We start from the raw sequence: 22,466 nt of genomic DNA on the forward strand, positions 1-22,466 counted from the left end.
AACAACCAATAAGGTGACAGCACCCTGTAGAACACTACCAAGAAAATCGGAGTTCTATATAACTATATACTTGAGGAAATAAGGGAAGCCTCTCAGGGGAGGAGGGTGGGCCGCATGTGAATCTATAAAAGATACCAATACTGGAGAACTATACATAGAGGAAAGTAACTCATTTTCTTCTCCAGTATTAGATCTTTCATAGATTAACATTCTTGAATCAGATCAGATTGCAGTTGTATGAGCACATATGCATAGAAACAAAAAATAAATACCCTTAGCGGCTAGTACAATATACAAGCATATACCTTAACACATATTTACTGTAGCCTTTATCACTAGGATATCAGCAATGCAACATGCGAAAGCAAAATAGCATCTCATAACTTTATAATGTGGCTGAATGGTTAGTGCGGCAGACCCTGATGCAAAGGTCTGGCCAGGGTTCAATTCCTGCCAAGCGGGTCTTGGGCTCAATTTCCCCGGACCTGATAATTCTCGCCTTGGTGCCTATTCTAATCATGGGTCCCACTCTGCAACTCTGGGCAATAGCTTGCTTAATTGCCCCAACAGCGCTAGGATGCCTGGCTTCACCTTGGGGGTGCCCAGGAGTGGGCACTTCACAGGGAAAGGCCAGGAAGGGTTCCACAGCGGTATGTGCACAGCGCCTGAGAGACCCTTTCGGGGGTGTGCGGAGCGCTATATAAATGCACTACATTTGCATTTACATTTTAATGGTAAAAACATATAAATGAAGGAAAAAAGTACCTCTAAGAATAGAGGTTTATCTTACTGAAATAGATGTTGTAAGACCGCCTGTCCTACAGCTGCATCACTGTAAGCAGCCAGATCGAAGACAAGAATGCAGCATGAAAGTATGTGTACTTTTCCAGCATAAGAGGAAACTGCCCTTGTAGAGTGTTCATCGGCCTTGACTGTGAGAGCTTTACCCGCTGTAGTATGGCAGAGCTGAATAGTAGCAGCAATCCATCTTGCAATAGTCTTCTTTGTGACTGAAGCACCTAATCTTTGAGGTCCTTATGAGACCAGCAAGTGATTTGTTTTGCGTAGCTGTTTAGCAATTAAAACTTAAAACATCTTTTAACATCTAAAGAGTGAAAAGACTTCCCTGCTGGAGAAGATGGATTTGGAAAAAATGTGTGGAGGGTAATAGGCTCATTAGAGTGAAACTGAGTTGAACCATCGAGATGAATTTAGAATTTGTTCTCAGTAAAACGTAGTACAACGTGAATTGTCGATAGGGTTCACCTATTGTGAAAACCTGGATTTCACGTACTCTCCTCACAGAGGACAGAGCCAGAAGTAATGCCATCTTCCAAGTCAGGAACTTGAATTCTATTTTGTGAATTGGCTTAAATGGTAGCCATTCTGGTAGAGAGGGCAGAATGGGAGGAAAAGTCCTAAATAATCCTTTCATGAATAGTTTGATACGAGCGGAATAAAGGGAGAAAGCATCAGAAGTACCCCTGTTTCGGAGTTGGCTGCGAGTTGGACCATCACCCATGTATAAGCCAGCTGTGACTTTGCCAGAGAGAGTAGATAAGCAAACCTTGATCAGGAAATGAGACAAGAGTGTGGATGTCATTTCGAAGGCACCAAGAACAAAAACGCTTCCATTTAAATCTGTACGTTTTATTGCTGGACTCAGCTCTAGCCCTGGACAAAGCATCCCTACAGTTCCAGGGGATGCCTAAATCTTTGAATTCATTGAATTCAGGTGCCAAGCATGCAACTGAAGAGAGGATGGATGTGAGTGCAGAATTTGTCCCTTGCTCATGGTCAGTAGAGTTGTTATCACTGGAAGGCTAAAAGGCTTAGACTATGACAGTAGGAGTAGCTCTGTGAACCAATGCTGCTGGGGCCAACACGGAACAATGAAGATCAACTGGCACAGTTCTCTTTTCATCTTCAGCAGAACTCTGGAGATGAGAAGGAATTGGGGAAAAGCGTAAGCAAAGATTACTGACTCTCTTATCGAAAACGCATTCCCCTATGACCCTCTCTGAGGTTCCCAGTTGCAGAAGAACTGACATTTTTGGTTCTCTTGAGATGCACAGAGGTCAATTTGGGTGTTCCACATTTTCGGAAGATGGAGTCGAGAATTAGCTGATCGAGTTCCCAATCGTGACATGTTTGACTTATTCTGCTCACAGTGACTGCTTAGTTGTTTCTCACTCCTGGAAGATGTTCCGCCTTGATGAAGATTCTCATTCACATATCTTTTGGACTTCTAAGGACAGAATCTAAGACCTTGTTGCTCCCTGCTTATTGAGATAGTATATGCAGTTGGTGTTGTCCGTACAAACGAGGATGGAAGATGCTTGTATTCTTGGGAGAAATGAATGAAGAGCTGGGAAAATTGCCCTGAATTCCAGAAAGTTGATGTGCATTTTAGAGAGAGAGAGACTATTTGCCACTTACTTGGAACTTTTGATGGTAGGCCTACCAGCCTTCCAATGAGGCATCTATGGTCAGAATAAAGTCTGGAAGTGGAGAGAGGAATGTCAGACTCCACAGAGAGAGTGCCGGTGGACTGCCACCAAGGAAGTACTTTTTTCAAGATCGGAGTGATCTGAATAATGTCCTCGAATGATCCAGTCACCTAAAGCCATTGCTTGTCCAGCTGCTCTTGAAAAGGTCTTGTTCTGAGACGTGCGTGGGGCACCATGAGGATGACCGAGGACATCATGCTGAGAAAGGATTTGAAGAGACAAACAGAAGCGGATTGTTTTTGGGAAAGACTGTGAGCCAAAGATAAAATGTTTTGCCTTTCTGCAGAGTAGAATGCCTTGTTTTGGAGGGTAGCCAAAGTTGATCTGAGAAAAGTTATCAATTGAGAGGGTGTGAGAACAGGCTTATGGTAGTTGACTGAAAGCCCCCGTGAGCGAAACAGGTGTTGGCAGATGGATATGGATTCTGAAGCCCAGTGAAGATAAGGAGCCTTCACTAGCCAATTGTCGATATACAAGAAAATCTGCAGGCCCTATAATCGTAGATGTGCTGCCATGGGAGCAAGACATTTGGTAAATACCCAAGGAGCTGAATGGAGGCCAAAGGAGAGGACCTTAAATTGATAGTGTACGCCTGCCATGGTGAAACAAAGAAACCTGCATTGTTTGGGATGGATAGGAATATGGAAATATGCATCCTACAACTCAAGGCTGGCAAGAAAATCCGAATGGTTTAGAAATTACAAAATCTCCTGGAAAATTACCATGCTGAAGGATATTTTCTGTAGGTATTTGTTGAGTTTTCTGAGGTCCAGAATGGGACGCCATTCTCCCAACTTTTTCTTCACAAGAAAAATGCAGGAGTAGAAGGCTATTTCCCTTTGACAGTGTGGCACTCTCTCTATGGCTCCTTTTTGTAGCATGACAAATGCCTCCTTCCTGAGAAAGTGAAGATTGGATGGCAGAGATTTTTGTGGTGGATGAGGAGGTGGCACTGTGACAAACTCCGGGGTATGGCTATACTTTATTATATCCAGGACACATTTGTCTGTCATAATTTTTTGCTATTGATTGAAATACGTGTGATGCGTGCTCTTCTGGATGGTATGATAGGGGAGTGTGCAGCAGGTGCCAAGACATTGCCACTGTTTTCTAACAGCATCTCTGGACTGTACTGGTTGTTTACGTCTGAGTTGCCTGGAGTATGCAGCCAGCGGTGGTGCAAGATAGGTCTGTTGCTGCTGGTAGGAAGGGTGAAAAGACTGATAGGTCTGAGGTTGGTACCTCTGGTAGCCACCACAAAATGAATAGGCTCCTCTACCACAAGCTTCACAAAAGGGAGTCTTCCTGTATTGGAGCTTGCCCAAAGCCTTAGCAGTCTCGGTGTCCGCCTCAATGGCCGGTAAGGCATCATCAATGGGCTTACCGAAAAGCACATTGCCAATAAAAGGCATGTCAAGGGTCTTCTTTTGCACCTCGGGAGGAATGCTGTTGCTCTCGACCAACCCTGATGTCTAAGGACAGCTTCTCCAGCAAGCTGACGAAAGGCCAGGGAAGCCACATACATGGATGCATTATGATCTCCGAGGTAGATCTTTCTCCCTCTAAAATAATCTTTCTCACCTTTAGCCACTTGTCTTCTGGAAGAAGATCCACTAATGGGGAGATATCAGACCACATTTGGCGATCGTATCTGCCTAATATTGCCAGTGCATTGGCAGCGCACACAGTAGTACCTGAGGTGGTGGTAAACCTCTTGCCAATGTTATCTAGGTTCCTACCTTTTTTATCTGGTGGAGCGGTGATAGGCACTAAAGCATTCATTGACCTCCGTTGTGCAGCTTGAGTAATTAAAAGTCTAGTTTCGGATGTCCTACCAGACAAACTGGTGCATCATCAGCAGCCTTGTACTTCTTGTCTATTCTAGGCAAAACTGTGATCACTGTAGCAGGTCTTCTCATGACTTTCACACCTTCCTCCCAAATATATTATAAGGATTGCTCTCACAGTCTTCCAGGATTGGTCTTTAAAATCGTAAAGAAAGCAGTCAGACTGATTGGCTGTCATTGGTAAATGAAACCGAGAGGCTGCTCCCTCTATCAATGCGTGGAAACTGCCAATGTATTCCAGCAAAGAATACACTGTTTGAGGAAATGGGGAAGTAGCTGTCGAGATTATGTAATCTTCGCACTCATTGCCAGCTTGTCTAGCACCTTGAATTTCGCTTACCTCTACATCTTTATCATCATCAGGTGTCATTCTGTTGCGAAGGTAGAACACTGTCTGTTCCTGGCAACATTCTAGGCGAAGGTTCAGACATACATGGAGGAGATGCCTGTGAAGGAGGAGGTGCGCTCTTTGATGAAGGAAAACAAGTACGATAATCCTACAACATGGCTCAGGAACAGGTTCTATGTATTGCAGTTTAACATGTGGAGTGTGAAAGTCCTGTTGATAATAGCCCTCATAGTTATCTTCATCATCGTCTTGATACTTGACATGAAGCTGAGAAGGACTGTGAGCAGAGCCAAACATGTCATCCTCATCTGACTCTTCCATCTATCTTGAAGGAGATAAAGTTGAAATCACTGAAGGATTTTAAAGAAAACGCCTCGTTGACGAGAACGTCGTTGGTGGATAAAGAGGAGTAAGCTGTAACATCTACGGTCTTTTATGGCTGGGTGTAGTACGCATCGTTGTCAGCTTCGTTGGCTGCAGAGGTGTCTGTGTCGTAGGAGAGGGCATAATGGGAATCGCCGTCATCGCCGTCGATGAACAGACTTTCGCCGTCGTTGCAGTTGTCTGCAACGAAGAGGTGGGCGTCTAAGGAATAAACGTCGTCGACGAGGATGTAGATGTCGACGAGGAAGTCGTCGTCGACTGTGAAGGGATTGTTAACAAGGAGGTCGGCAGCAAGGGTCTCTTCGCCGACGGTAAAGGCATCATAGATGGAGCTGCGGTCGACGGTGCGTAGGAATCCTTCGTCGACTTTGTTTTTTTCAACAACGAGGTTATCGGCGACAGTGGAGATGAAACATGCTCTGGTGGTGATTTCTGCATCGATGGGGACCTAGAGGACAGTGCCGCCAACTAAATAAGCTTTTTAGAGACAGTGATCTTTATAGTAGAAGGCTCTGAAGAGGGTTTCTAAAACTTTGAGGCCAAATGGGCTTGCCCCTCAGCAGGAAATGAACGCTTTCCTTTTTGCGAGGGACCTGCTGCTTCATGATGAGATTTTTTAGAAGCTTATTACTGCTTCAGGAGAGTCCTGTGACCTCTCTCTCCTTTTAGATTTTTCCAGAGAGGTATGAGAGGTAGAGCTTTCCTCATTCTCAGAGATGACAACAGATTTACTTTTAAGACTCAACAGCCAAATCAAACAAGCATTGGCATAGCCAATAGGTCTCGCTTTTGGGACCTTCTAAGTATTTAGTTATGCAGCACAATATCCTTGGTGCAACCACATCAACTGTTGCGTGGCTAAACACTTATAAGGTCCCAAAGGTGAGACCTATTGGCTATGCCAATGCTTGGTGAGGTTGTGTGTGTGGTTGTGTGTGTGTGGTTGTGTGTGTATGTGTGGTTGTGTGTGTGGGTGTGGTTGTGTGTGTGGTTGTGTGTGTGGTTGTGTGTGTGTGGTTGTGTGTGTGGTTGTGCGTGTGGGTGTAGTTTTGGGTGCGGTTGTGGGTGTGGTTGTGGGTGTGTGTGTGTGGATGTGTGGTTGTGTGTGTGGTTGTGTGTGTGGTTGTGTGTGCGTGGTTGTGTGGTTGTGTGTGGTTGTGTGGGTGGCTGTGTGTGGTTGTGTGTGTGGTTGTGTATGTGGTTTTGTGTGTGGTTGTGTGTGGCTGTGTGTGTGGCTGTATGTGTGGCTGTATGTGTGGCTGTATGTGTGGTTGTGTGTGTGGTTGTGTGTGTGGTTGTGTGTGTGGTTGTGTGTGTGGTTGTGTGTGTGGTTGTGTGTGGCTGTGTGTGTGGTTGTGTGTGTGTCTGTGGTTGTGTGTGGTTGTGTCTGTGGTTGTGTGTGTGGTCATGGTTGTGTGTGTGGTTGTGTGTGTGGTTGTGATTGTGTGTGTGTGGTTGTGTGTGGTTGTGTGTGTGGTTGTGTGTGGTTGTGGTTGTGTGTGTGTGGTTGTGGGTGTGGTTGTTTAAGGTTGGGTGTGTGTGATTGTGTGTGTGGTTGTGTGTGGGTGTGTGTGGTTGTGTGTTGTGTGTGTTGTGTGTGGTTGTGTGTGTGTGGTTGTGTGTGTGTGTGGTTGTGTGTGTGTGGTTGTGTGTGGGGTTGTGTGTGTTGTGTGTGTGGTTGTGTGTGTGGTTGTGTGTGTTGTTGTGTGTGTGGTTGTGGTTGTATGTGTGTGGTTGTGCGTGTGTGTGTGGTTGCGTGTGTGTGGTTGTGGGTGTGGTTGTGTGTGTGTGGTTGTGGTTGTGTGTGTGGTTGTGCGTGTGGTTGTGTGTGGTTGTGTGCATGTGGTTGTGTGTGTGTGCGTGTGGTGGTGTGTGTGGTTGTGTGTGTGGTTGGGTGTGGTTGGGTGTGTGTGGTTGTGTGTGTGTGGTTGTGTGTGTTGTGTGTGGTTGTGTGTGTGGGTGTGGGTGGTTGTGTGGTGTGTGTGTGTGTGGTTGTGTATGTGTGTGGTTGTGTGTGTGGTTGTGTGTGTGTGGTTGTGTGTGTGGCTGTGTGTATTGTGTGTGTGTGGTTGTGTGTGTGCTTGTGTGTGTGTGGTTGTGTGTGTGCTTGTGTGTGGTTGGGTGTGTGTGTGGTTGTGGGTGTGGTTGTGTGTGTGTGGTTGGGTGTGTGGTTGTGTGTGGTTGTGTGTGTGTGTGGTTGTATGTGTATGGTTGTGCATGTGGTTGTGTGTGTGGTTGTGTGTAGGGGTTGTGTGTGTGTGGTTGTGTGTATGGTTGTGTGGCTGTTGTGTGTGTGTGTGGTTGTGTGTGTGTGGGTGGTTGTGTGTGTGTGTGGTTGTGTGTGTGTGTGGTTGTGTGTGTTGTGTGTGGTTGTGTGTGTGGGTGTGTGTGGTTGTGTGGTATGTGTGTGGTTGTGTGTGTGTGTGGTTATGTGTGTGGTTGTGTGTGTGGTTGTGTGTGTTGTGTGTGTGTGGTTGTGTGTGGTTGGGTGTGTGTGTGGTTGTGTGTGTGGTTGTGTGTGGTTGTGTGTGTGTGGGTGTGGTTGTGTGTGGTTGTGTGTGTGTGTGTGTGTGTGGTTGTGTGTGTTTGTGTGTGGTTGTGTGTGTGGTTATGTGTGTGGTTGTGTGTGTGTGGTTGTGGTTGTGTGGCTGGGTGTGGTTGTGTGTGGGTGTGGTTGTATGTGTGTGCGGTTGTGGGTGTGGTTGTGCATGTGGTTGTGTGTGTGGTTGTGTGTAGGGGATGTGTGTGTGGTTGTGTGTGTGTGGTTGTGTGTATGGTTGTGTGGTTGTTGTGTGTGTGGTTGCATGTGTGTGTGTGGTTGTGTGTGTGTGGTTGTGTGCGTGTGTGGTTGTGTGTATGGGTGGTTGTGTGTGTGTGGTTGTGTGTGTGTGGTTGTGTATATGGTTGTATGTGTGGTTGTGTGTGGTTGTGGTTGTGTGTGTGGTTGTGTGTGTGGTTGTGTGTGTGGTTGTGGTTGTGTGTGTGACAGTAATACTAAAAGCATCTCAAAATAAAGGAACACAAACATCGAGTTTGTGGAAAGAGAAAGCACATTGTAAGTCAAACGGGCGCAGCAAAGCATTAACACAATAACAAAACAAACAAGATCACTTAGCGAAGACTGAGTGCTGATAATGGATACACACAGCCCATCATCTTAAGAGTTTGATTGCAGCCAATGTGCACTCAAACCAGCCCCCTCCTTGTGAATTGCACCCCATATTTCAATGGTTTTTAACTGCTGCACCCACCATAGCGCTTTGAGATCTAAAGCGCAACATAGGTCTAATCGATTAACCAGTCGCCAACATGCTGTGCTTTTAAAGAGAATGTGCCAAAAGTTTCCAGCTTCCTCATCATGTCCTCATGAAAGCGCCAACGAAAGGACTCCCTGAATGGTGCAACAGACATGAAGCAGCCGCTGCGTTCAGAAATTAACACTGTGAACGTTGTCCAGTTTCACAGTAACATTTCCTTAATGTTATTTAAGTCACAAAACAGTAATACTAAAAGCATCTCAAAATAAAGGAACACAAACATCGAGTTTGTGGAAAGAGAAAGCACATTGTAAGTCAAACGGGCGCAGCAAAGCATTAACACAACATGTTCTTTGATGTTTGATATTCTTTGAACGAGAACATCAAAGGGGCGTCGCGAAAGTGATCGCCGGCGAAAGAGAAAGTGATCGCGGGCGCTTAATGAGCATGACGAGGTTTGCCAACCTCTGCTCCTAAGCGCACGCCGCGTACATGCACTGTAGTTCTAGGCTGGCCATGGTAGCATTTTTTTGAGCCCTCACAAAAAGTCTCGCCCGACCAACGCATGCGCTAGGTCAGGCGAGACCTAAGAACTACCCTCTCTATCTTTAAGGCTTTTTGGTTGAGAAAGTTCTACAAATCTTGCAGTTCTTTACTTTATGCTGGGGATACAAACAGTAAATACAGTTCTTATGGGGATCTTTAGCATAGAACCTCTTCTTACTGTATGTTCCACACGACCTGACGAGACCTTCCTTTGAAGAATCCAACATTTTCTAGAAGAAATTTGAAGGAAAAAACCCGAGCAGCGCTCAGGCAGACTCCCTGTAACACGATGTGCAGTAGAAAATCTAAAAAACTCAGCCTCTCTTGGGAGTTTTCTATAGGGTGCTGTCGCCTTATTGGGATTTGTTCAAGTTTGGTTCTTTTTCACAAAAGAATATAGATAAGCTAATGCAGTGACTGTTCATTGCATTGTAGCCTATGATAGTATTATCTACTGCTTTTATAATGATACCGTGGGACACCCACTACAACGACCGGGATGATTCAAGCATTAGAATCTATGAAAGATCCAATACTGGAGATACATAAGAATTCCTGGCAAGGAAGAATTATGTCACTTTATTACAAGGAGTAAATGCATACTAAGAGTGAACAAAGTTTTGACATTTATAAGGGGACTGTACTGAAAAAAATCACTTTGTGCAAAGTTTATTCAACAAAAGCAGTACAAGATTGGTATGAATGCAGGTAGAGCTGTTGCTTGGTTCAGATGAAACTCTGTCGGAAGCTTGGTGGTGAGTCTGTATATGTGGTACCCTCAATCCTTCCTGGGTTGCTCACCTGTAAGTGTATCTGGCAGCTATCCTCATTTTATTGTACCCCGAAAGGTACTTATTAATTGCTGTTTGTGGTATAGTGTCTCTACATAATTTAATCAGTAGAGTTTTGAAGAGATGCAGGCTATCTGGGAGGATGCTCATTTTAATGACAGTCACTCTGCCCTGCCATGAAAACTATTGTAGTATCCATCTTGCCAAGTCAGGTTTTATTCCTGTAATGAGGATGGAGTTGTTAGTTATCACTTGAGCCACAGATTGATCATCTCTAGGGAAAGTTGAGGTCCGTTGTATCTACGGATTTGCGTTTGTGACCTACCCTGCCTACCCGTCTTGACCTCCATACAAGCGGAGAAGGGTAGGTCACCAACGCAAATCCGCTTGGGACCAAATTGAACCGCAGATACCACGCAGTTCTCTGCCTGATCTAAGGTTCATTTTCCAAATACTAGGAAGGTTGGAAATTGAAATCTAGCTAGGGACCCTAAATGTAGGTACAACGGACCTCAACTGTCCCTAGAAGCCCATTTTAAAACCAAGTCGCATATCCTGCTTTGGTGTAGGGTAGGGATATCTTATATTGTCAGTCCTGTAAAATGCCATGGATCCCTCCTGGACCACTCAGGCGGTAAACATATCGACTTTATGACACACAATGTGAGACTGTCACGATTCATAATATCCCACTGACAACACTCACATGTTTTTTTTCCAGCCCTGCCAAGGGGTTCACTGATTAAAACCTAGCGGTATCCCTTAGATAGTTTTGAGACATCTCACTACACACACTACCCAACCTCAACATTCCCTCTCTCAACACAACAGCAAAAAGAGAAGATCTCCGCCAGAGAGCCCTCTCGCATAGGCCCCGGGGCATTGCAGTGCCTGCCCCATGCGAAGCAAAGCCCTATGATGAAGCATGACACACATTTGGGTGTGTGAGGGCTCTTTGTTCCGCTAAGGAAGATTTTCCTAATCATAACACATACCAACTGCGTCTTTCAACTTTCTCTATAGGAACAGCTACCCTACTTTTGCATATATATTTCAGGATGGGAGCATGGGTCCCGGACGTTTAATTACTCCCTGTCCCCCCTCTTTGTGATTGATTGGGCGATTACAACAGACAAATGGGTGCTCCTGATTATCCAATGGGGTCACGTCCTCCCGTTCCAATAAACACCACCGCCACTCCCTCCATCCCCAGATTGGCTGACAGTAGACTACCTTGCACTCTTGCGACATGAAGTACTGTCTCTTTTGGCCAAAGGAGCCATTGAGAGGGTGCCAGAATCAGACATAAGTCGTGGTTGTAGTCCCGCTGTTTTCTGGTGTCAAAGAAGAATGGAAGTCTCCATCATATCTTAGGTCTGCACCCTCTCAATTAGTTCTTGAAAAAGGAAAAATTCAAGCTCACCCCGGCTCAGGACTTGTAGGACGCCTATTTCCACATTCCTATCCTGCCTGCTCACAGACTCTACCTGGGGTTCACAGTCGACCAGGAGCATTATCAGTTTGCTGTGCTCCCCTTTGGTCCTGCCAGTGCCCCTCAGGTGTTCACCAAAGTGATGGCGGTGGTTGCAGCACATCTGTGGAGGTCAGGAGTTCCAGACTTCCCCTTCCTCAAGGATTGGCTATTAAAGGCGGACTCGTTCTATACAGTTACCTCCCATCTCCACACTAGGGCAGACCTCCTGCAATCGCTGTTATTCATTTTCAACACCTGACTCCTTCTCAGACACTCCCTTTCATCTGAGCTCTTCTGGATACAGTACAGTTTCTAGCTTATTCACTGCAACAGCAGGTTTAGGATATTCGGGCTATGATTCCGATGTGTCAGCCTCTATCCTTGATTGCGATGAGACTGACTCTGAGGCTGCTGGGTCTCATCGCCTCTTGCATCCTGTTGGTAAAACATGCCCTTTGGCATATGTGGGCTCTGCCATGGGACTTGAAGACCCAGCGGGCACAACATCAGGGAACTCTCTCTGACCTGGTCCAGATATCAGATGAAATTGCAAAAGACCTGCAGTGGTGGCTCATGGACTGCGATGGGCCCAATGGCAGACCTCTCTCTCTTGTCTACCCAGAGCTTACAGTGGTGACAGATATGTCACTCCAGGGCTGGGGTGGCCATCTGGAAGAGGTGGAGATCTGAGAACTCTGGTCTACGGTGGAGTTCAAGCATCATATCAACCTGCTGAAGCTCATGGTGATCTGGTTGGCTTTTAAAGCCTTTTGTCCTTCAATCAAAGGGAGGCTAGTGCTAGTGTTTACAGGCAACATCACCTCCATGTGGTACTGCTACAAGAAAGGCGAGGTGGGGTCATGGATCCTCTGTCAAGAGGCCCTGCATCTCCAGGCATGTGGAGAAGTGAGGCTCAATGATTAGAGCGGCAGACCCTGTTGCAGAGGTCTATCCCGGGACCAGGGTTCAATTCCCCGCCTTGGTGGGTCTTGGGCTCAAAAATTCCACGGACCTGATAATTCTCGCCTCGGTGCCATTCCAATCATGGAGTCCCACTCTGCAACTCTGGGCAATAGCTTGCTTAATCTCCACAACAGCCCCCACAACGCTAAGGATGCCTGGCGTCTACCTTGGGGGTGCCCAGGAGTGGACGCCTCACAGGGAAAGCCAGGATGGGTTCCACAGCGGTATTTGTACAAGCGCCTTGAGACCCTTGCGGGTGAGTAGTGCGCTATACAAGTATCAATTTACATTTTTTACATGGCTGGAAAGTCAGGACATTTCCCTGGTGGTTCAACATTTGGCAGGCTCTCTGAAAGCCAGGAAGGACAAACTCTGCCGTCATTGCCAAGCAGATCACGACTGGCACCTTCTTCCAGAGTTGGTGCAAGGTCTCTTCTGAGACTGGGTAAATCCACGGTTAGATCTATCTGTCACTGCTGAGAGACCACAATGTAAACACTTCTGCGTGCTGGTGTATCCAAGGCAGCTCTTGCTCTGAGATGCATTTCGTCTCAAGTGGAGCTCAAGACTTAAACCTGTTCACCGATACCACTTCTGTCTAGAGTTCTCAAGAAGATCAAGACCACGGGTTCAAGTCATCTTAGTGGCTCTGGACTGGGCACAGAGAGTATGGTATCCCGACCTCCTGAGCATGAACATCTGCCCTCCAGACCAGCTGTCCATTCAGAAGAATCTTCTGTCGGAGTAAGAGGGCAGGATACTGCACCCAAACCTGTCCGCTCTCCACCTTCATGCTTGGAGATTAAGCGGGACAGTGGAGGGTGTATGATCTCCCTCCTGAAGTATGTGATGTCCTTCTAACAGCCAGGCGTTCTTCTACCGAAACCATCAACGCCTGCCGATGAGGCAAGTATGTGCCTTGATATACATCTAAATCAGTTGATCCTCTCTCTGTCTGCGGTTCTCTTTTTCGCTCTATCCCTGGCTCGGCAAGGCTTTGCTTTGGGTACAGTGAAAGGATATCTGTCTGCCATTTCCGACTTTCTACGGCTGCCTGATCAACCTTTCCTGTTTAAGTCACCTGTTGTGACTAGATTCCTTAAAGGTTTGCAGCATATGTTTCCTCCCACTCCCTTCATTATGTCCCAATGGGACTTGAATTTAATTCTCACTTTCCTCATGTGTTCCCCTTTTGAGAAAATGCACAAGGTGCCCTCTATGACTCCTAACTATTAAAACTGTCTTCCTTGTTGCAATAAAATCTGCCAGGAGGGTTAGTGAATTGCAGGCGCATTCAGTTATTTCCCCATATTTTTCATTCTTCCCAGACAAGCTGGTTCTTAGAACTCAAGCATCCTTTTTGCTAAAGGTGGTCACACCTTTTCAAGTCATGCAGAACATCACAACATCACCCTGCCTTACTTTTCCCCCCTCCTCATTCTTCTTAAGAAGAGGAGAGACTAAAGAGCGGAAGCGTCCTATATTGATTGCACCAAAGAATGATCAAATCTTTGTTGAATTTGCCAGGGAGAAGGGAAGGCAGTTAAGAGGAGAACCATTTCTCAATGGATTATCCTCTGTATTGAGATCTGCTGCGCAATGGCCAATAAAAGACCCCTGTGGGCATCAGAGCTCACGCCACCAGAGTTACAGCTATGGCCACTGTGTTGGCTAGGGGAGTCCCAGTCCTGGACAACTGTCAGATGGCTGCGTGGACACTGCTGTGCATGTTTGCCAAACACTACTGCCTTGACAGTCAGGTTCGCAGAGATGGACATTTTGCCCATTCAGTCCTCTAGGACTTCTTAGATTACAACAGTCTGCAGATTCACCTCAGGGGAGAGACTGCTTTGGTATGTATTCTAAGGTGGTTATTCTGCAGCTAGAAGTCACTATTAAATGAACAAATTACTTACAGTTGGTAACGCTTTATCTAGTAGAGTCTATATCTAGCCGCAAATTCCTTACTGACCCTCCCATCCTACGCATCCTGCAAACTCTCTTCTCACATTCAGAGATCCTTTATGGACCTCACAGGCACACTGGTCATTCCTCCTACGTTTGATTCTGTGCTTCTGTTGTGGAAAAAATTGTCAAGAACTAAGGTCAGCACACTGGGGTGGCACCTATATAGGTGCGGTGACGTCACTTTTGGTGCGAAAGACGCAACGTGGAGACGAATGACACCACCCGCCGGCACACAAGGGGGCAGGAGTGCTCAAGATAATTCCGGAGCCAGCCTGACGCCTGGGAGTATTCTAAGGTAAGGAATCTGCAGCTAGAGTCTCTACCAGATAAAGGTTACAGGAGGGAAGTAACTTGTTCGTCTGAGCTATCATCACTCTCAAAAAGGGTTCCCTGTGTTGCTGTCCTCATTTTTATCAGTTTTGTGGCTCTTAAGAAAACAATGTAGCCTTTATCGATGCTTCTCTTGATGGTTTGGAAGGGGGGTCGTTCAATCATTCCCTCCTGTTGCCACATGAATGCGGATCTCCCACTTCAGATGGCGCCTATTATGGATGAGCTGATAGTTGATACATCGCCAGAAGGTCAGCATTGTCAGAAGGCTCCTTATCATGTGGATTGTTCACTTCACCTCATACAGACACCTTTCCCGTTAACTGTGTGCTCTTCATTTGTTTTAAGCGTCAGGCAATCTCCCCTCAGATGGGGTTGCCTCTGAGTTCTAAGGCTGTTTTAATCATTGCTGCTAGTGTTAGGGAATATCTCACATTATGCTGGACTCTTTGGTTTAGCTCGATCTTCAGGCCCCCCTTGCAAGAGGGCATCTTCAGCAGAATATAGTGATGTATTGATTCTTTTTATTTCCCAAAGGAGGGTTTAATATATCGAGGGACGCAAGAGAATGCTGGGTATTCGCTCTCACCTTCAGCAATTATTCGGTAGGGTCTAAGAGCTAGTTAAGGGGAAGTTTTTGCTAAAATACTATATTGTCCCAATAATGGGAAGGTTGTGTTATGAGTTCCTGTTGCTTTTCCACCCACCCCCACCTAGTGCAATTATTAGGTAGGGGCTTAGAGCTAGTTATGGGGGAGGTTCTGCTAAATTGCTATTATGTCCCAATAATAGACAGGCTGTGTTATGAGTTCACAGTTGCCATCCCCCCCCACCCCTCTCAGAATAAACTGTAGTTACTATGTGTTAATGGGGTGACAGAGTTCCAATTGTCCCACTCGCCTTACTAGAGTTCAACTCAGCCCCCCAAAACGTTGCTCTAACAGGGACCACCGGCTGGGTGGGCTTCACCAACTGAAGGCCCCACCCATAAGAAGGCTTTAACAGTTCCGGCTAGCCAAAGTAAGGCCTCGGGGAAGGCTACACCTACAGTCCTCTTTACCTCTGCTGACCGTTTGCAGGCAGGTACATGCCTGTTCATCACACCAAGCAGTATGTCAGCCAATCACCATGAGCTTCTCAACAACTGCTTCTCATAGCTGGGAAACAACTCCAGTGCCCCGCCCTTAGAGCATGCGTAAACAACCAGAATTCCCCCAAGGCCTCTCTCAACACCTCCGACGCCCACCTCTGCCCTCACCAAAGTGGATGTCGTCAGGCACCCACAGGAGGGTCAAACCAGTGGTCAAAGTGGGGGGGATTTGAAGGACATGACACGCCCATACTTTTTTAATTTTAGGAAACACCCTACTTTTTGTCAAAAGACAACTGTAATGGGGTGGGTCAATTTCAACAGCTAAAATGCTTCAGTTGAAGTGTCATTCAGGGAGCCTCCTGTGCTGTGAAACTGATCGAGGGGCAAACAGCTAAAAAAGCATTCTTGCCAAGATGCCTGCTTGCCTGAAAGTGTAAATGTGCACAACTGGTCAATCTGCAAATGTAAAGGGTGCCTAGAAGCCGGTATTGGCTTTAATTGATGGAATCACTTGAAGCTGCCTGGTGACGCACATTTATCATTTTTGAGGGGTATTAATGGGAGCTACCAGCTAAGCTGTGAACTGGGTGCTTTTAAAAGACAGTTTAAAAAGAAAATCACACTACGTACAGCCTGCACAATATCTATATTTTGGAAACACCTTCTATCTTAAACCTTTTTGCGCATTCGGTAGCAGCTTATCTTATACTGTGTGTAATGCAAGTTTAAAGTAATGACTTACATGTTCACAGTGCTTTATGCCACAGACTGGGACCTTGTAGCACTAAACATACACTGGCCACTATTGACCACTGCACCAACTAGAATTTTGGGCTGTGCATTAACTAATAAACGTTTAATAATGTAGGATAGTGCATTTCCCACTGATTAGCATAACTTGTATTTAATTTTCATCTAAGCTGTGTGATAGTTTATACGTAGTTACAGGAAGGTGGAAGACTGAGAAAAGCTAGAGTATTTCGTTTTTTAGCCATGCCCACACACTTAGTCTCCCGCCCCATACCCCACCTCCTTATGCGCAGAATCAAAGTTCCCATACTTTTTTAATACATTTCGACCACTGGGTTAGACATAAAGTTGTGTTAATCCTAACTGTTAAGTTCTATTCCCCCATGGAAGTGCTTAAGGATATCTCCTGACATTGGTTTGGCTTTCCACTTTAGAAAATGTTTCTTTGCACCTGGCAGTTTTTATGCAGTTCCGTATTTTTTTCCGTTTGTGGTTTGTTTTCTTTTCTAGTAATTAATTTGGTTTCAGGTGAGAGCTGGTCTGTACCTTTCTGCCAATGCGTGGTTTCCTTCCAAGCATAGCTTTGTTTTATTTTGACAATTTTTTATTTCCTTTCCTGGCGGTTTCTGGTTTTCTCTTGGCAGTAAATCTGCTTTTTGAGGTCTCACCTGGCGTTTCAGCGCGCATGCTCTGCAAGGGCTTTTTGGAATCAATCTAATTTTAGAAGCTGACTTTCGGCTCCGCCTGTAATTTCTATTGGTGTGCTTCATTTTACGTCACTGATTATGCTAAACTGTGCCTTTTGATTGCAAAGGATTATTTTTAGTCCCTCCTGGTTACCACTCTGTCCACTTTTGTCCCCACCCACCTGGACTGGATGTTTTACTCCGCGCATGATACAGTGTCTTCAAATTACTGGGTGAGCACTTCATTTTTTTCATTTGCACAATGGCGTGGCGACAGCTGTTTGTGTTCTTCTTTACTTACATTTTCGCGGCGTCCACTTCAGGGACACCATGCTCTGTTGTGTTTGTTCTTAATTTACTTTAAAATTGAGCGCGCGAAGTCAGGGGCTGCCCACGGAAACATCGCAAGATATGGTCACGGTGGTCGACATATCGTGGGATCGACCTGCCGCCTCTACCGGAGGAGGACATCTGAGCGAGATCCGCCATCCTCTGCCAAGTGTCCCCTAAGTTCTTATTGCTTGCCTGTTTTACTATTTCACTGGAATGAGCTTTTTGTATCTGCTGTATTATGTGCTGTACCCCGAAACTTGCCATCTGTCTGCATATTGTTTAGATTTCTATTTCACCTGCATGCTCTGCAGGGATTGTTTATTTTTATGGAAATGGTTATTGATGCACATATTGTCCGAATGATTCAACGAGCTAATGCAGGATTACTGCCTGTTGTATTGCAAAATGACCAAATAAAATCTGCTGTTAAAAAATAAAAATTGAGCGCGGCACCGCTTCACGGACACCGCAATCGGTTTATTTATATGTTTGTAAACTTTAACACTGAGCAGAGCGCCCACTTCAAGGACACCGCGCTCAGTGTTAAAGTAAAAAAAAAAAATGAGCACGGTGCCCTTCAAGCGGCGCGGCGCGCTCAGTTTTAAACTTAAGCATTTGCAATGCAATCGGAACTATTGCATTGCAAATGCTTGTTGTTTGTGTTTTGTATGTTGCTGAGCGCTAGGGCCAGGCTGGTCCTTTATTCCACTGGGCTTTTCTCCGGTGGCTGGAGCCCTTGGCGGTCAGTTTTGAAAGGCTAAAGCCTTTCCCGGTGCCATTTTCTGTTTCCCAGCTCTACGAGATGTTCCTTTGTCCGTTTCCCAGCTCTACGAGATTAATAGCAGAACACGAGGGCTTCAAGAGAGTAAGTGACGGAGAGAGGTTGAGACGATATGATCAAAAGGGAGAATAGAGAAGGGAGAAAAAGGGCTAGAGGGAAGGAGAGACAGTGGGAGGAGACGATGGGTGCTGGGCTAGTTTTCACATTTTTGCCGGGGTTGCTTTTGGTTCGGTTCCCATTTCGGCCATGCTGAGCGCTGCTGATAAAGTTCTTGTTTGCCTCACGGTCTGTGGAAATGGCAGTCCTACTTCTAAGTTTGTGGTACTTCCTGGCTTTTGATTTTAATCTTTTCAATATCTCAATACTCTAGCTCCTAAAGAGCTTACAGACCCTTGAGGTTGAAAGTATGGTGCTTGCCGGCCGACGGGCCCTTGAACGCTTTATGAGGGTGCTGACCTGTAATGAATATCGGGTGATTGTCAGCGGATGTGGGGGACAAACGCGAGGGGTGAAGGCAAATGCGCATCATGGATTTTTAGGCACCTTCCTTCCATTCTCCGTTTTTTGACCCCACCTGTATGTGAGCTCCCTTGTCCATCAACATAAACCTCTATTTTCTTTTACTCAATTGCTCCTTACTTGGATTCTTAACCGCTTTCCCTAATATTAAAACTCTGGTTGCCGACGATGCTCTAAATAGAAACCATATGGAGCCATATCCTGAAATGCCAGCAGGACTGCCTCATTTGAGAGAACATACCGGCATACACTTGTTTGAAATCCCAGTAACCTTTTTAGGACGATGCAGTATAATTGACCTTTGTATCCACCGTCGTACAAACATTGTGTCCATTCAGAAATATTTCTAATTTGTGTTTTCTTCCTCCAAACCTGGTGCCCCTTTGCTCTCATTTATCATAACTTTTCGGCTCTTTCAGTCTCCATTTTCTCAGGTGCAAATGTCCCCTCCCTACTCTTTCAGGTATTTCCACAGTGATCTCCCTCATTATCACTTTGGTGCGCTTTCTTCAGTCCTTTGCTCAGCTCAATTTCAGTGTACATACTTTCTCGCTAAGCCACTCCAAACGCTGCACCCGTATCATTACGATGTGCTATTTCATGGTCACCCCTCTGCTCTTTATTTGAAGAAGTTGTTCGCTTTTTTATTTCATGTCACTCTTCTGCTTGCTCTTTTACTTTTACATGCAAAGTAGTCCCTTCAGTGCCAGGGACTAGTATGGTAATGTGTGCTATTTGAAACAAATACTTTTGCTTTTAGCCAATGTTATTTTTAAATTGTGAACTGCCTGGCTGATCCCCCGCAAGCCCACCAAAAAACAAACGTTCTATGAAAACCTTAATGGTTAACAAAATGGGCACTAACAGTAAAACAAGCATTTGCAATACATTAGGTCTCGCATTTACGCGAGTTTGAGCTATTGACATTGCAAAGAACAATGTCTTTTATTTTTGTTTTCGGTTTTAACACGTACATAAAAGTCATTGTTATTTACAATGCAAATAGCTTAAACTTGCGTAAATGCGAGACCTATTGCATTTCAAATGCTTGTTTTACTTTGGTTTAACCCCTTAAATTCCAGTGGCTTGATGTCTCTTCTCGTAGTTTTCAGGCAGATTCATGAGCACTATCTTTGCCTCCTGGAAAATGCTATTTTCTCCCAAAATGCTCTGTGGCATATATTCTTGTGAATCCCGAAGCAATGTTACAAGTCAAGCATTGACACTGCACACAGGGTGGACATGAACTCAGGTATTTAGTGGAAACCTGAAAACAATGCTTCCAAATCATTGTGTCCATTTCAGCTGTTCTTCAGGGATAAGCTCAGACACTACACTTTACTGAGAGCAGCTATCCTGTAAACTCCCATGTTTTAGAAACATTTCTTTAGCCAAGGATCAGGAAAACAAAATAAGTAAACGAAAGCTCTCTGGCTTGCAACAGGACAAGTAGCAATTCATCACCTGTGGTTCATGTCAATGAACTACTCAACATTTCATTAGATGCCATTTCATAAGGTGCAAATATTGAATGGTTGGACTTGCTTACCTGCTGGTGGATCGGCTGGCTCGAATGGTGGTCAGCCCGGTCAGGGTCTCGGAGAAGTGGATGTAGATGGGGGACAAGGTGATGCTCCAAAGCCGTTTCACCTCCCGTGAGGTGTGGCGGTAATACTGCTGGAGATAGATGTAGGCAACAGCCAGCGGCACCAGGACCAGTATAATCCATGGTAACCCGAAGATGATCATCACCAAAGTACCAAACAGGAAGAATAAAAAAGCCAGGAAAGTGTTGAGGACAAAGGGGAGACTCTTGTCGGCGTGGTACAAGTCGGATGAGAAACGGTTAATGATCCGCCCCGTCGGAGTAGTGTTGAAGAAGGTCACAGTCGCCTAGCAACAAGAAAAACATTACAATGAAACTTGGCTTTGTGCTATAGTTATAGAACAAAACACTGTTTCATACAATCCATCCTCTACAAAAAGAAGTCCATTTTGATAGCCTAGAACAATATCCGTTTTGGGTGAGCGTACACCATATGTAGCCTAAAAGTAGTTTACTACAGTCTGAAAAAATATTTTTTACTTTTGTGAAGATACTTTAAGAGGATGAGAGTCCAAGTTTCAGGGGTTGGGACGAAAAAAAGTGTGCATTAGTTCAGTTCGAACCTATAGTCAGTTATTTAGGGACCTAGGAATTCTAGACACGACTCAAACATAGTCCCTACTTTGGCCTGACCCGCTAGTGTTCCATGATCGCATGGCTGTACCGCTGTGTTTGATTACACACTGGAATGCTCTGTGCTCTCTTGACCTAATTTGTAAATAATTTCAGCTTTTCCTCCCCGCAATAAATGAGGTTTTTTGTAAATTGAGTTTAAAACAGTGAGAGTAAAAAGACTTGTGTGTTATAATATGACGTAATACCAAAATAGGGATTATAAGAATTACTCATTGATTTGCTTTTTCTGCACTTAAATGATGGACAATTTGCAGTTTTTACATTTGCCGATCATTTTTTGGCATTTTTGTGTGGAGTATCTACCACAAGCATGTTGGTAGTACCTATGCTTATTTTTTTTATGTAATTTAAAGCAGTATTACCACATTTCAATAGGAGTAAAATGACTCTAACATGATGGAAATTGTGAATTGCTTGATGGTTTCTCCACTTACCACAAATGTTCAGGTAAATTGAATGAGGGTCTTAACAAGAGCATGAAGTGTGCATGTAAGTGCAGTGACAGGGAAAGCGTGTGATCTGAGAGTGACTGATGTGGAAGGGCCTACTGGAAAAACAAACACACTCTAAACTGTGGAGTCAACAGAGTTGAGGAACCACCTAATATCATGAGCAAAGATAAACTTTACCCAGCAATGGAGTAGAACGAAGAGGCGGAAAAGAAAAAGGCTGATAGATGCATCAAATGCCACGTCTGTTTCTTGTATTTTAGCTTTGATCTACTATTTACTCATCAAAAGCATTTTACCTCCATTTTATTATTTAGAAATGTGCTTTGCTTACATTGGCTGTTCTCTATTTTGTTAACTTACTTTACACTCAAATAGGAAGCGGCATCATAGGAGGAAGGGAGGTGTTGTATTAAAATCCAATACAGCACCTAATGTGCACAAATAAACAATGTTTTTTCTGTTAACTTGCACCAATGAGTTGACAAGCCTAGCAGTCCCACCTTTGTTTCCCACTTGCAGGTATATATTTACCTGATGACATTTGCCTAATGATATTTAGCCATGGATTTTTACAATCTGCCAATCAGATTGTACAAGCTGCCCCCCTGCCCTGCGTGCTATTTGCAAAGGGGCAGTGGGACATATATGTCACCTGCCCGATGCTCTTTCACTTTCCTTTTTAGGTCTCGGCTAGCGTAGGCTGCGCAGACATGCGCAGTCTCGATGGCGAGATTTTATGTTTTTGGGTAGTTTTCACTAGCGGGGTTTAAGCCCCACCCCTCTTTCACATTGGCTGGCGTCACCGTTTATGTTAAACGGTGGCCAGCCATTGGAAAAGAGCTTCCAGTGACGTACACTTTTCTCTTTTAGAGCCGCAAAGATAAGAAACCTTTTAGCAGGCGAGGCTTTCAAACTTTCAAAGGAAGCGATCTTTCAGGGGAGGACAAGGCAATGCCAAGCGCTTTTTTTTACATCATGTGAGACGTAGAACACTGTCTACTGTCACCATGTCTACAATAACAGCGTTTCAAGAGGAGTCTCCAGGAGACTGAATCAAGGCACAAGTATGGCCGCGGCCCCACTTCCGCTCTCATAAGGTCTCACATGGCTGACGGTGGCCTAAGAAGACACTACTACCTTTACTTGTCCAGGTTCGTAGCAGCTAGGTTTCAGTGCTTCCGATTCATTTCG

General features: G+C 45.1%; 1 protein-coding gene across 1 annotated transcript in view; it reads right to left on the reverse strand.

Annotated features, from left to right (window-relative positions):
* LOC146816462 (ATP-binding cassette sub-family C member 10-like) overlaps positions 1–22,466 on the reverse strand; it is a 699,272-nt gene that overhangs the window by 310,092 nt on the left and 366,714 nt on the right. The window contains exon 7 of the mRNA XM_085609512.1: positions 20,131–20,474. Within this exon, the coding sequence (XP_085465638.1) occupies positions 20,131–20,474 (344 nt within the window). The remainder of the gene's footprint in view (positions 1–20,130; positions 20,475–22,466) is intronic.

This window comes from Triturus cristatus, chromosome 6 (assembly GCF_964204655.1).
Source record: "Triturus cristatus chromosome 6, aTriCri1.1, whole genome shotgun sequence".
Classification (NCBI taxonomy): domain Eukaryota; kingdom Metazoa; phylum Chordata; class Amphibia; order Caudata; family Salamandridae; genus Triturus; species Triturus cristatus.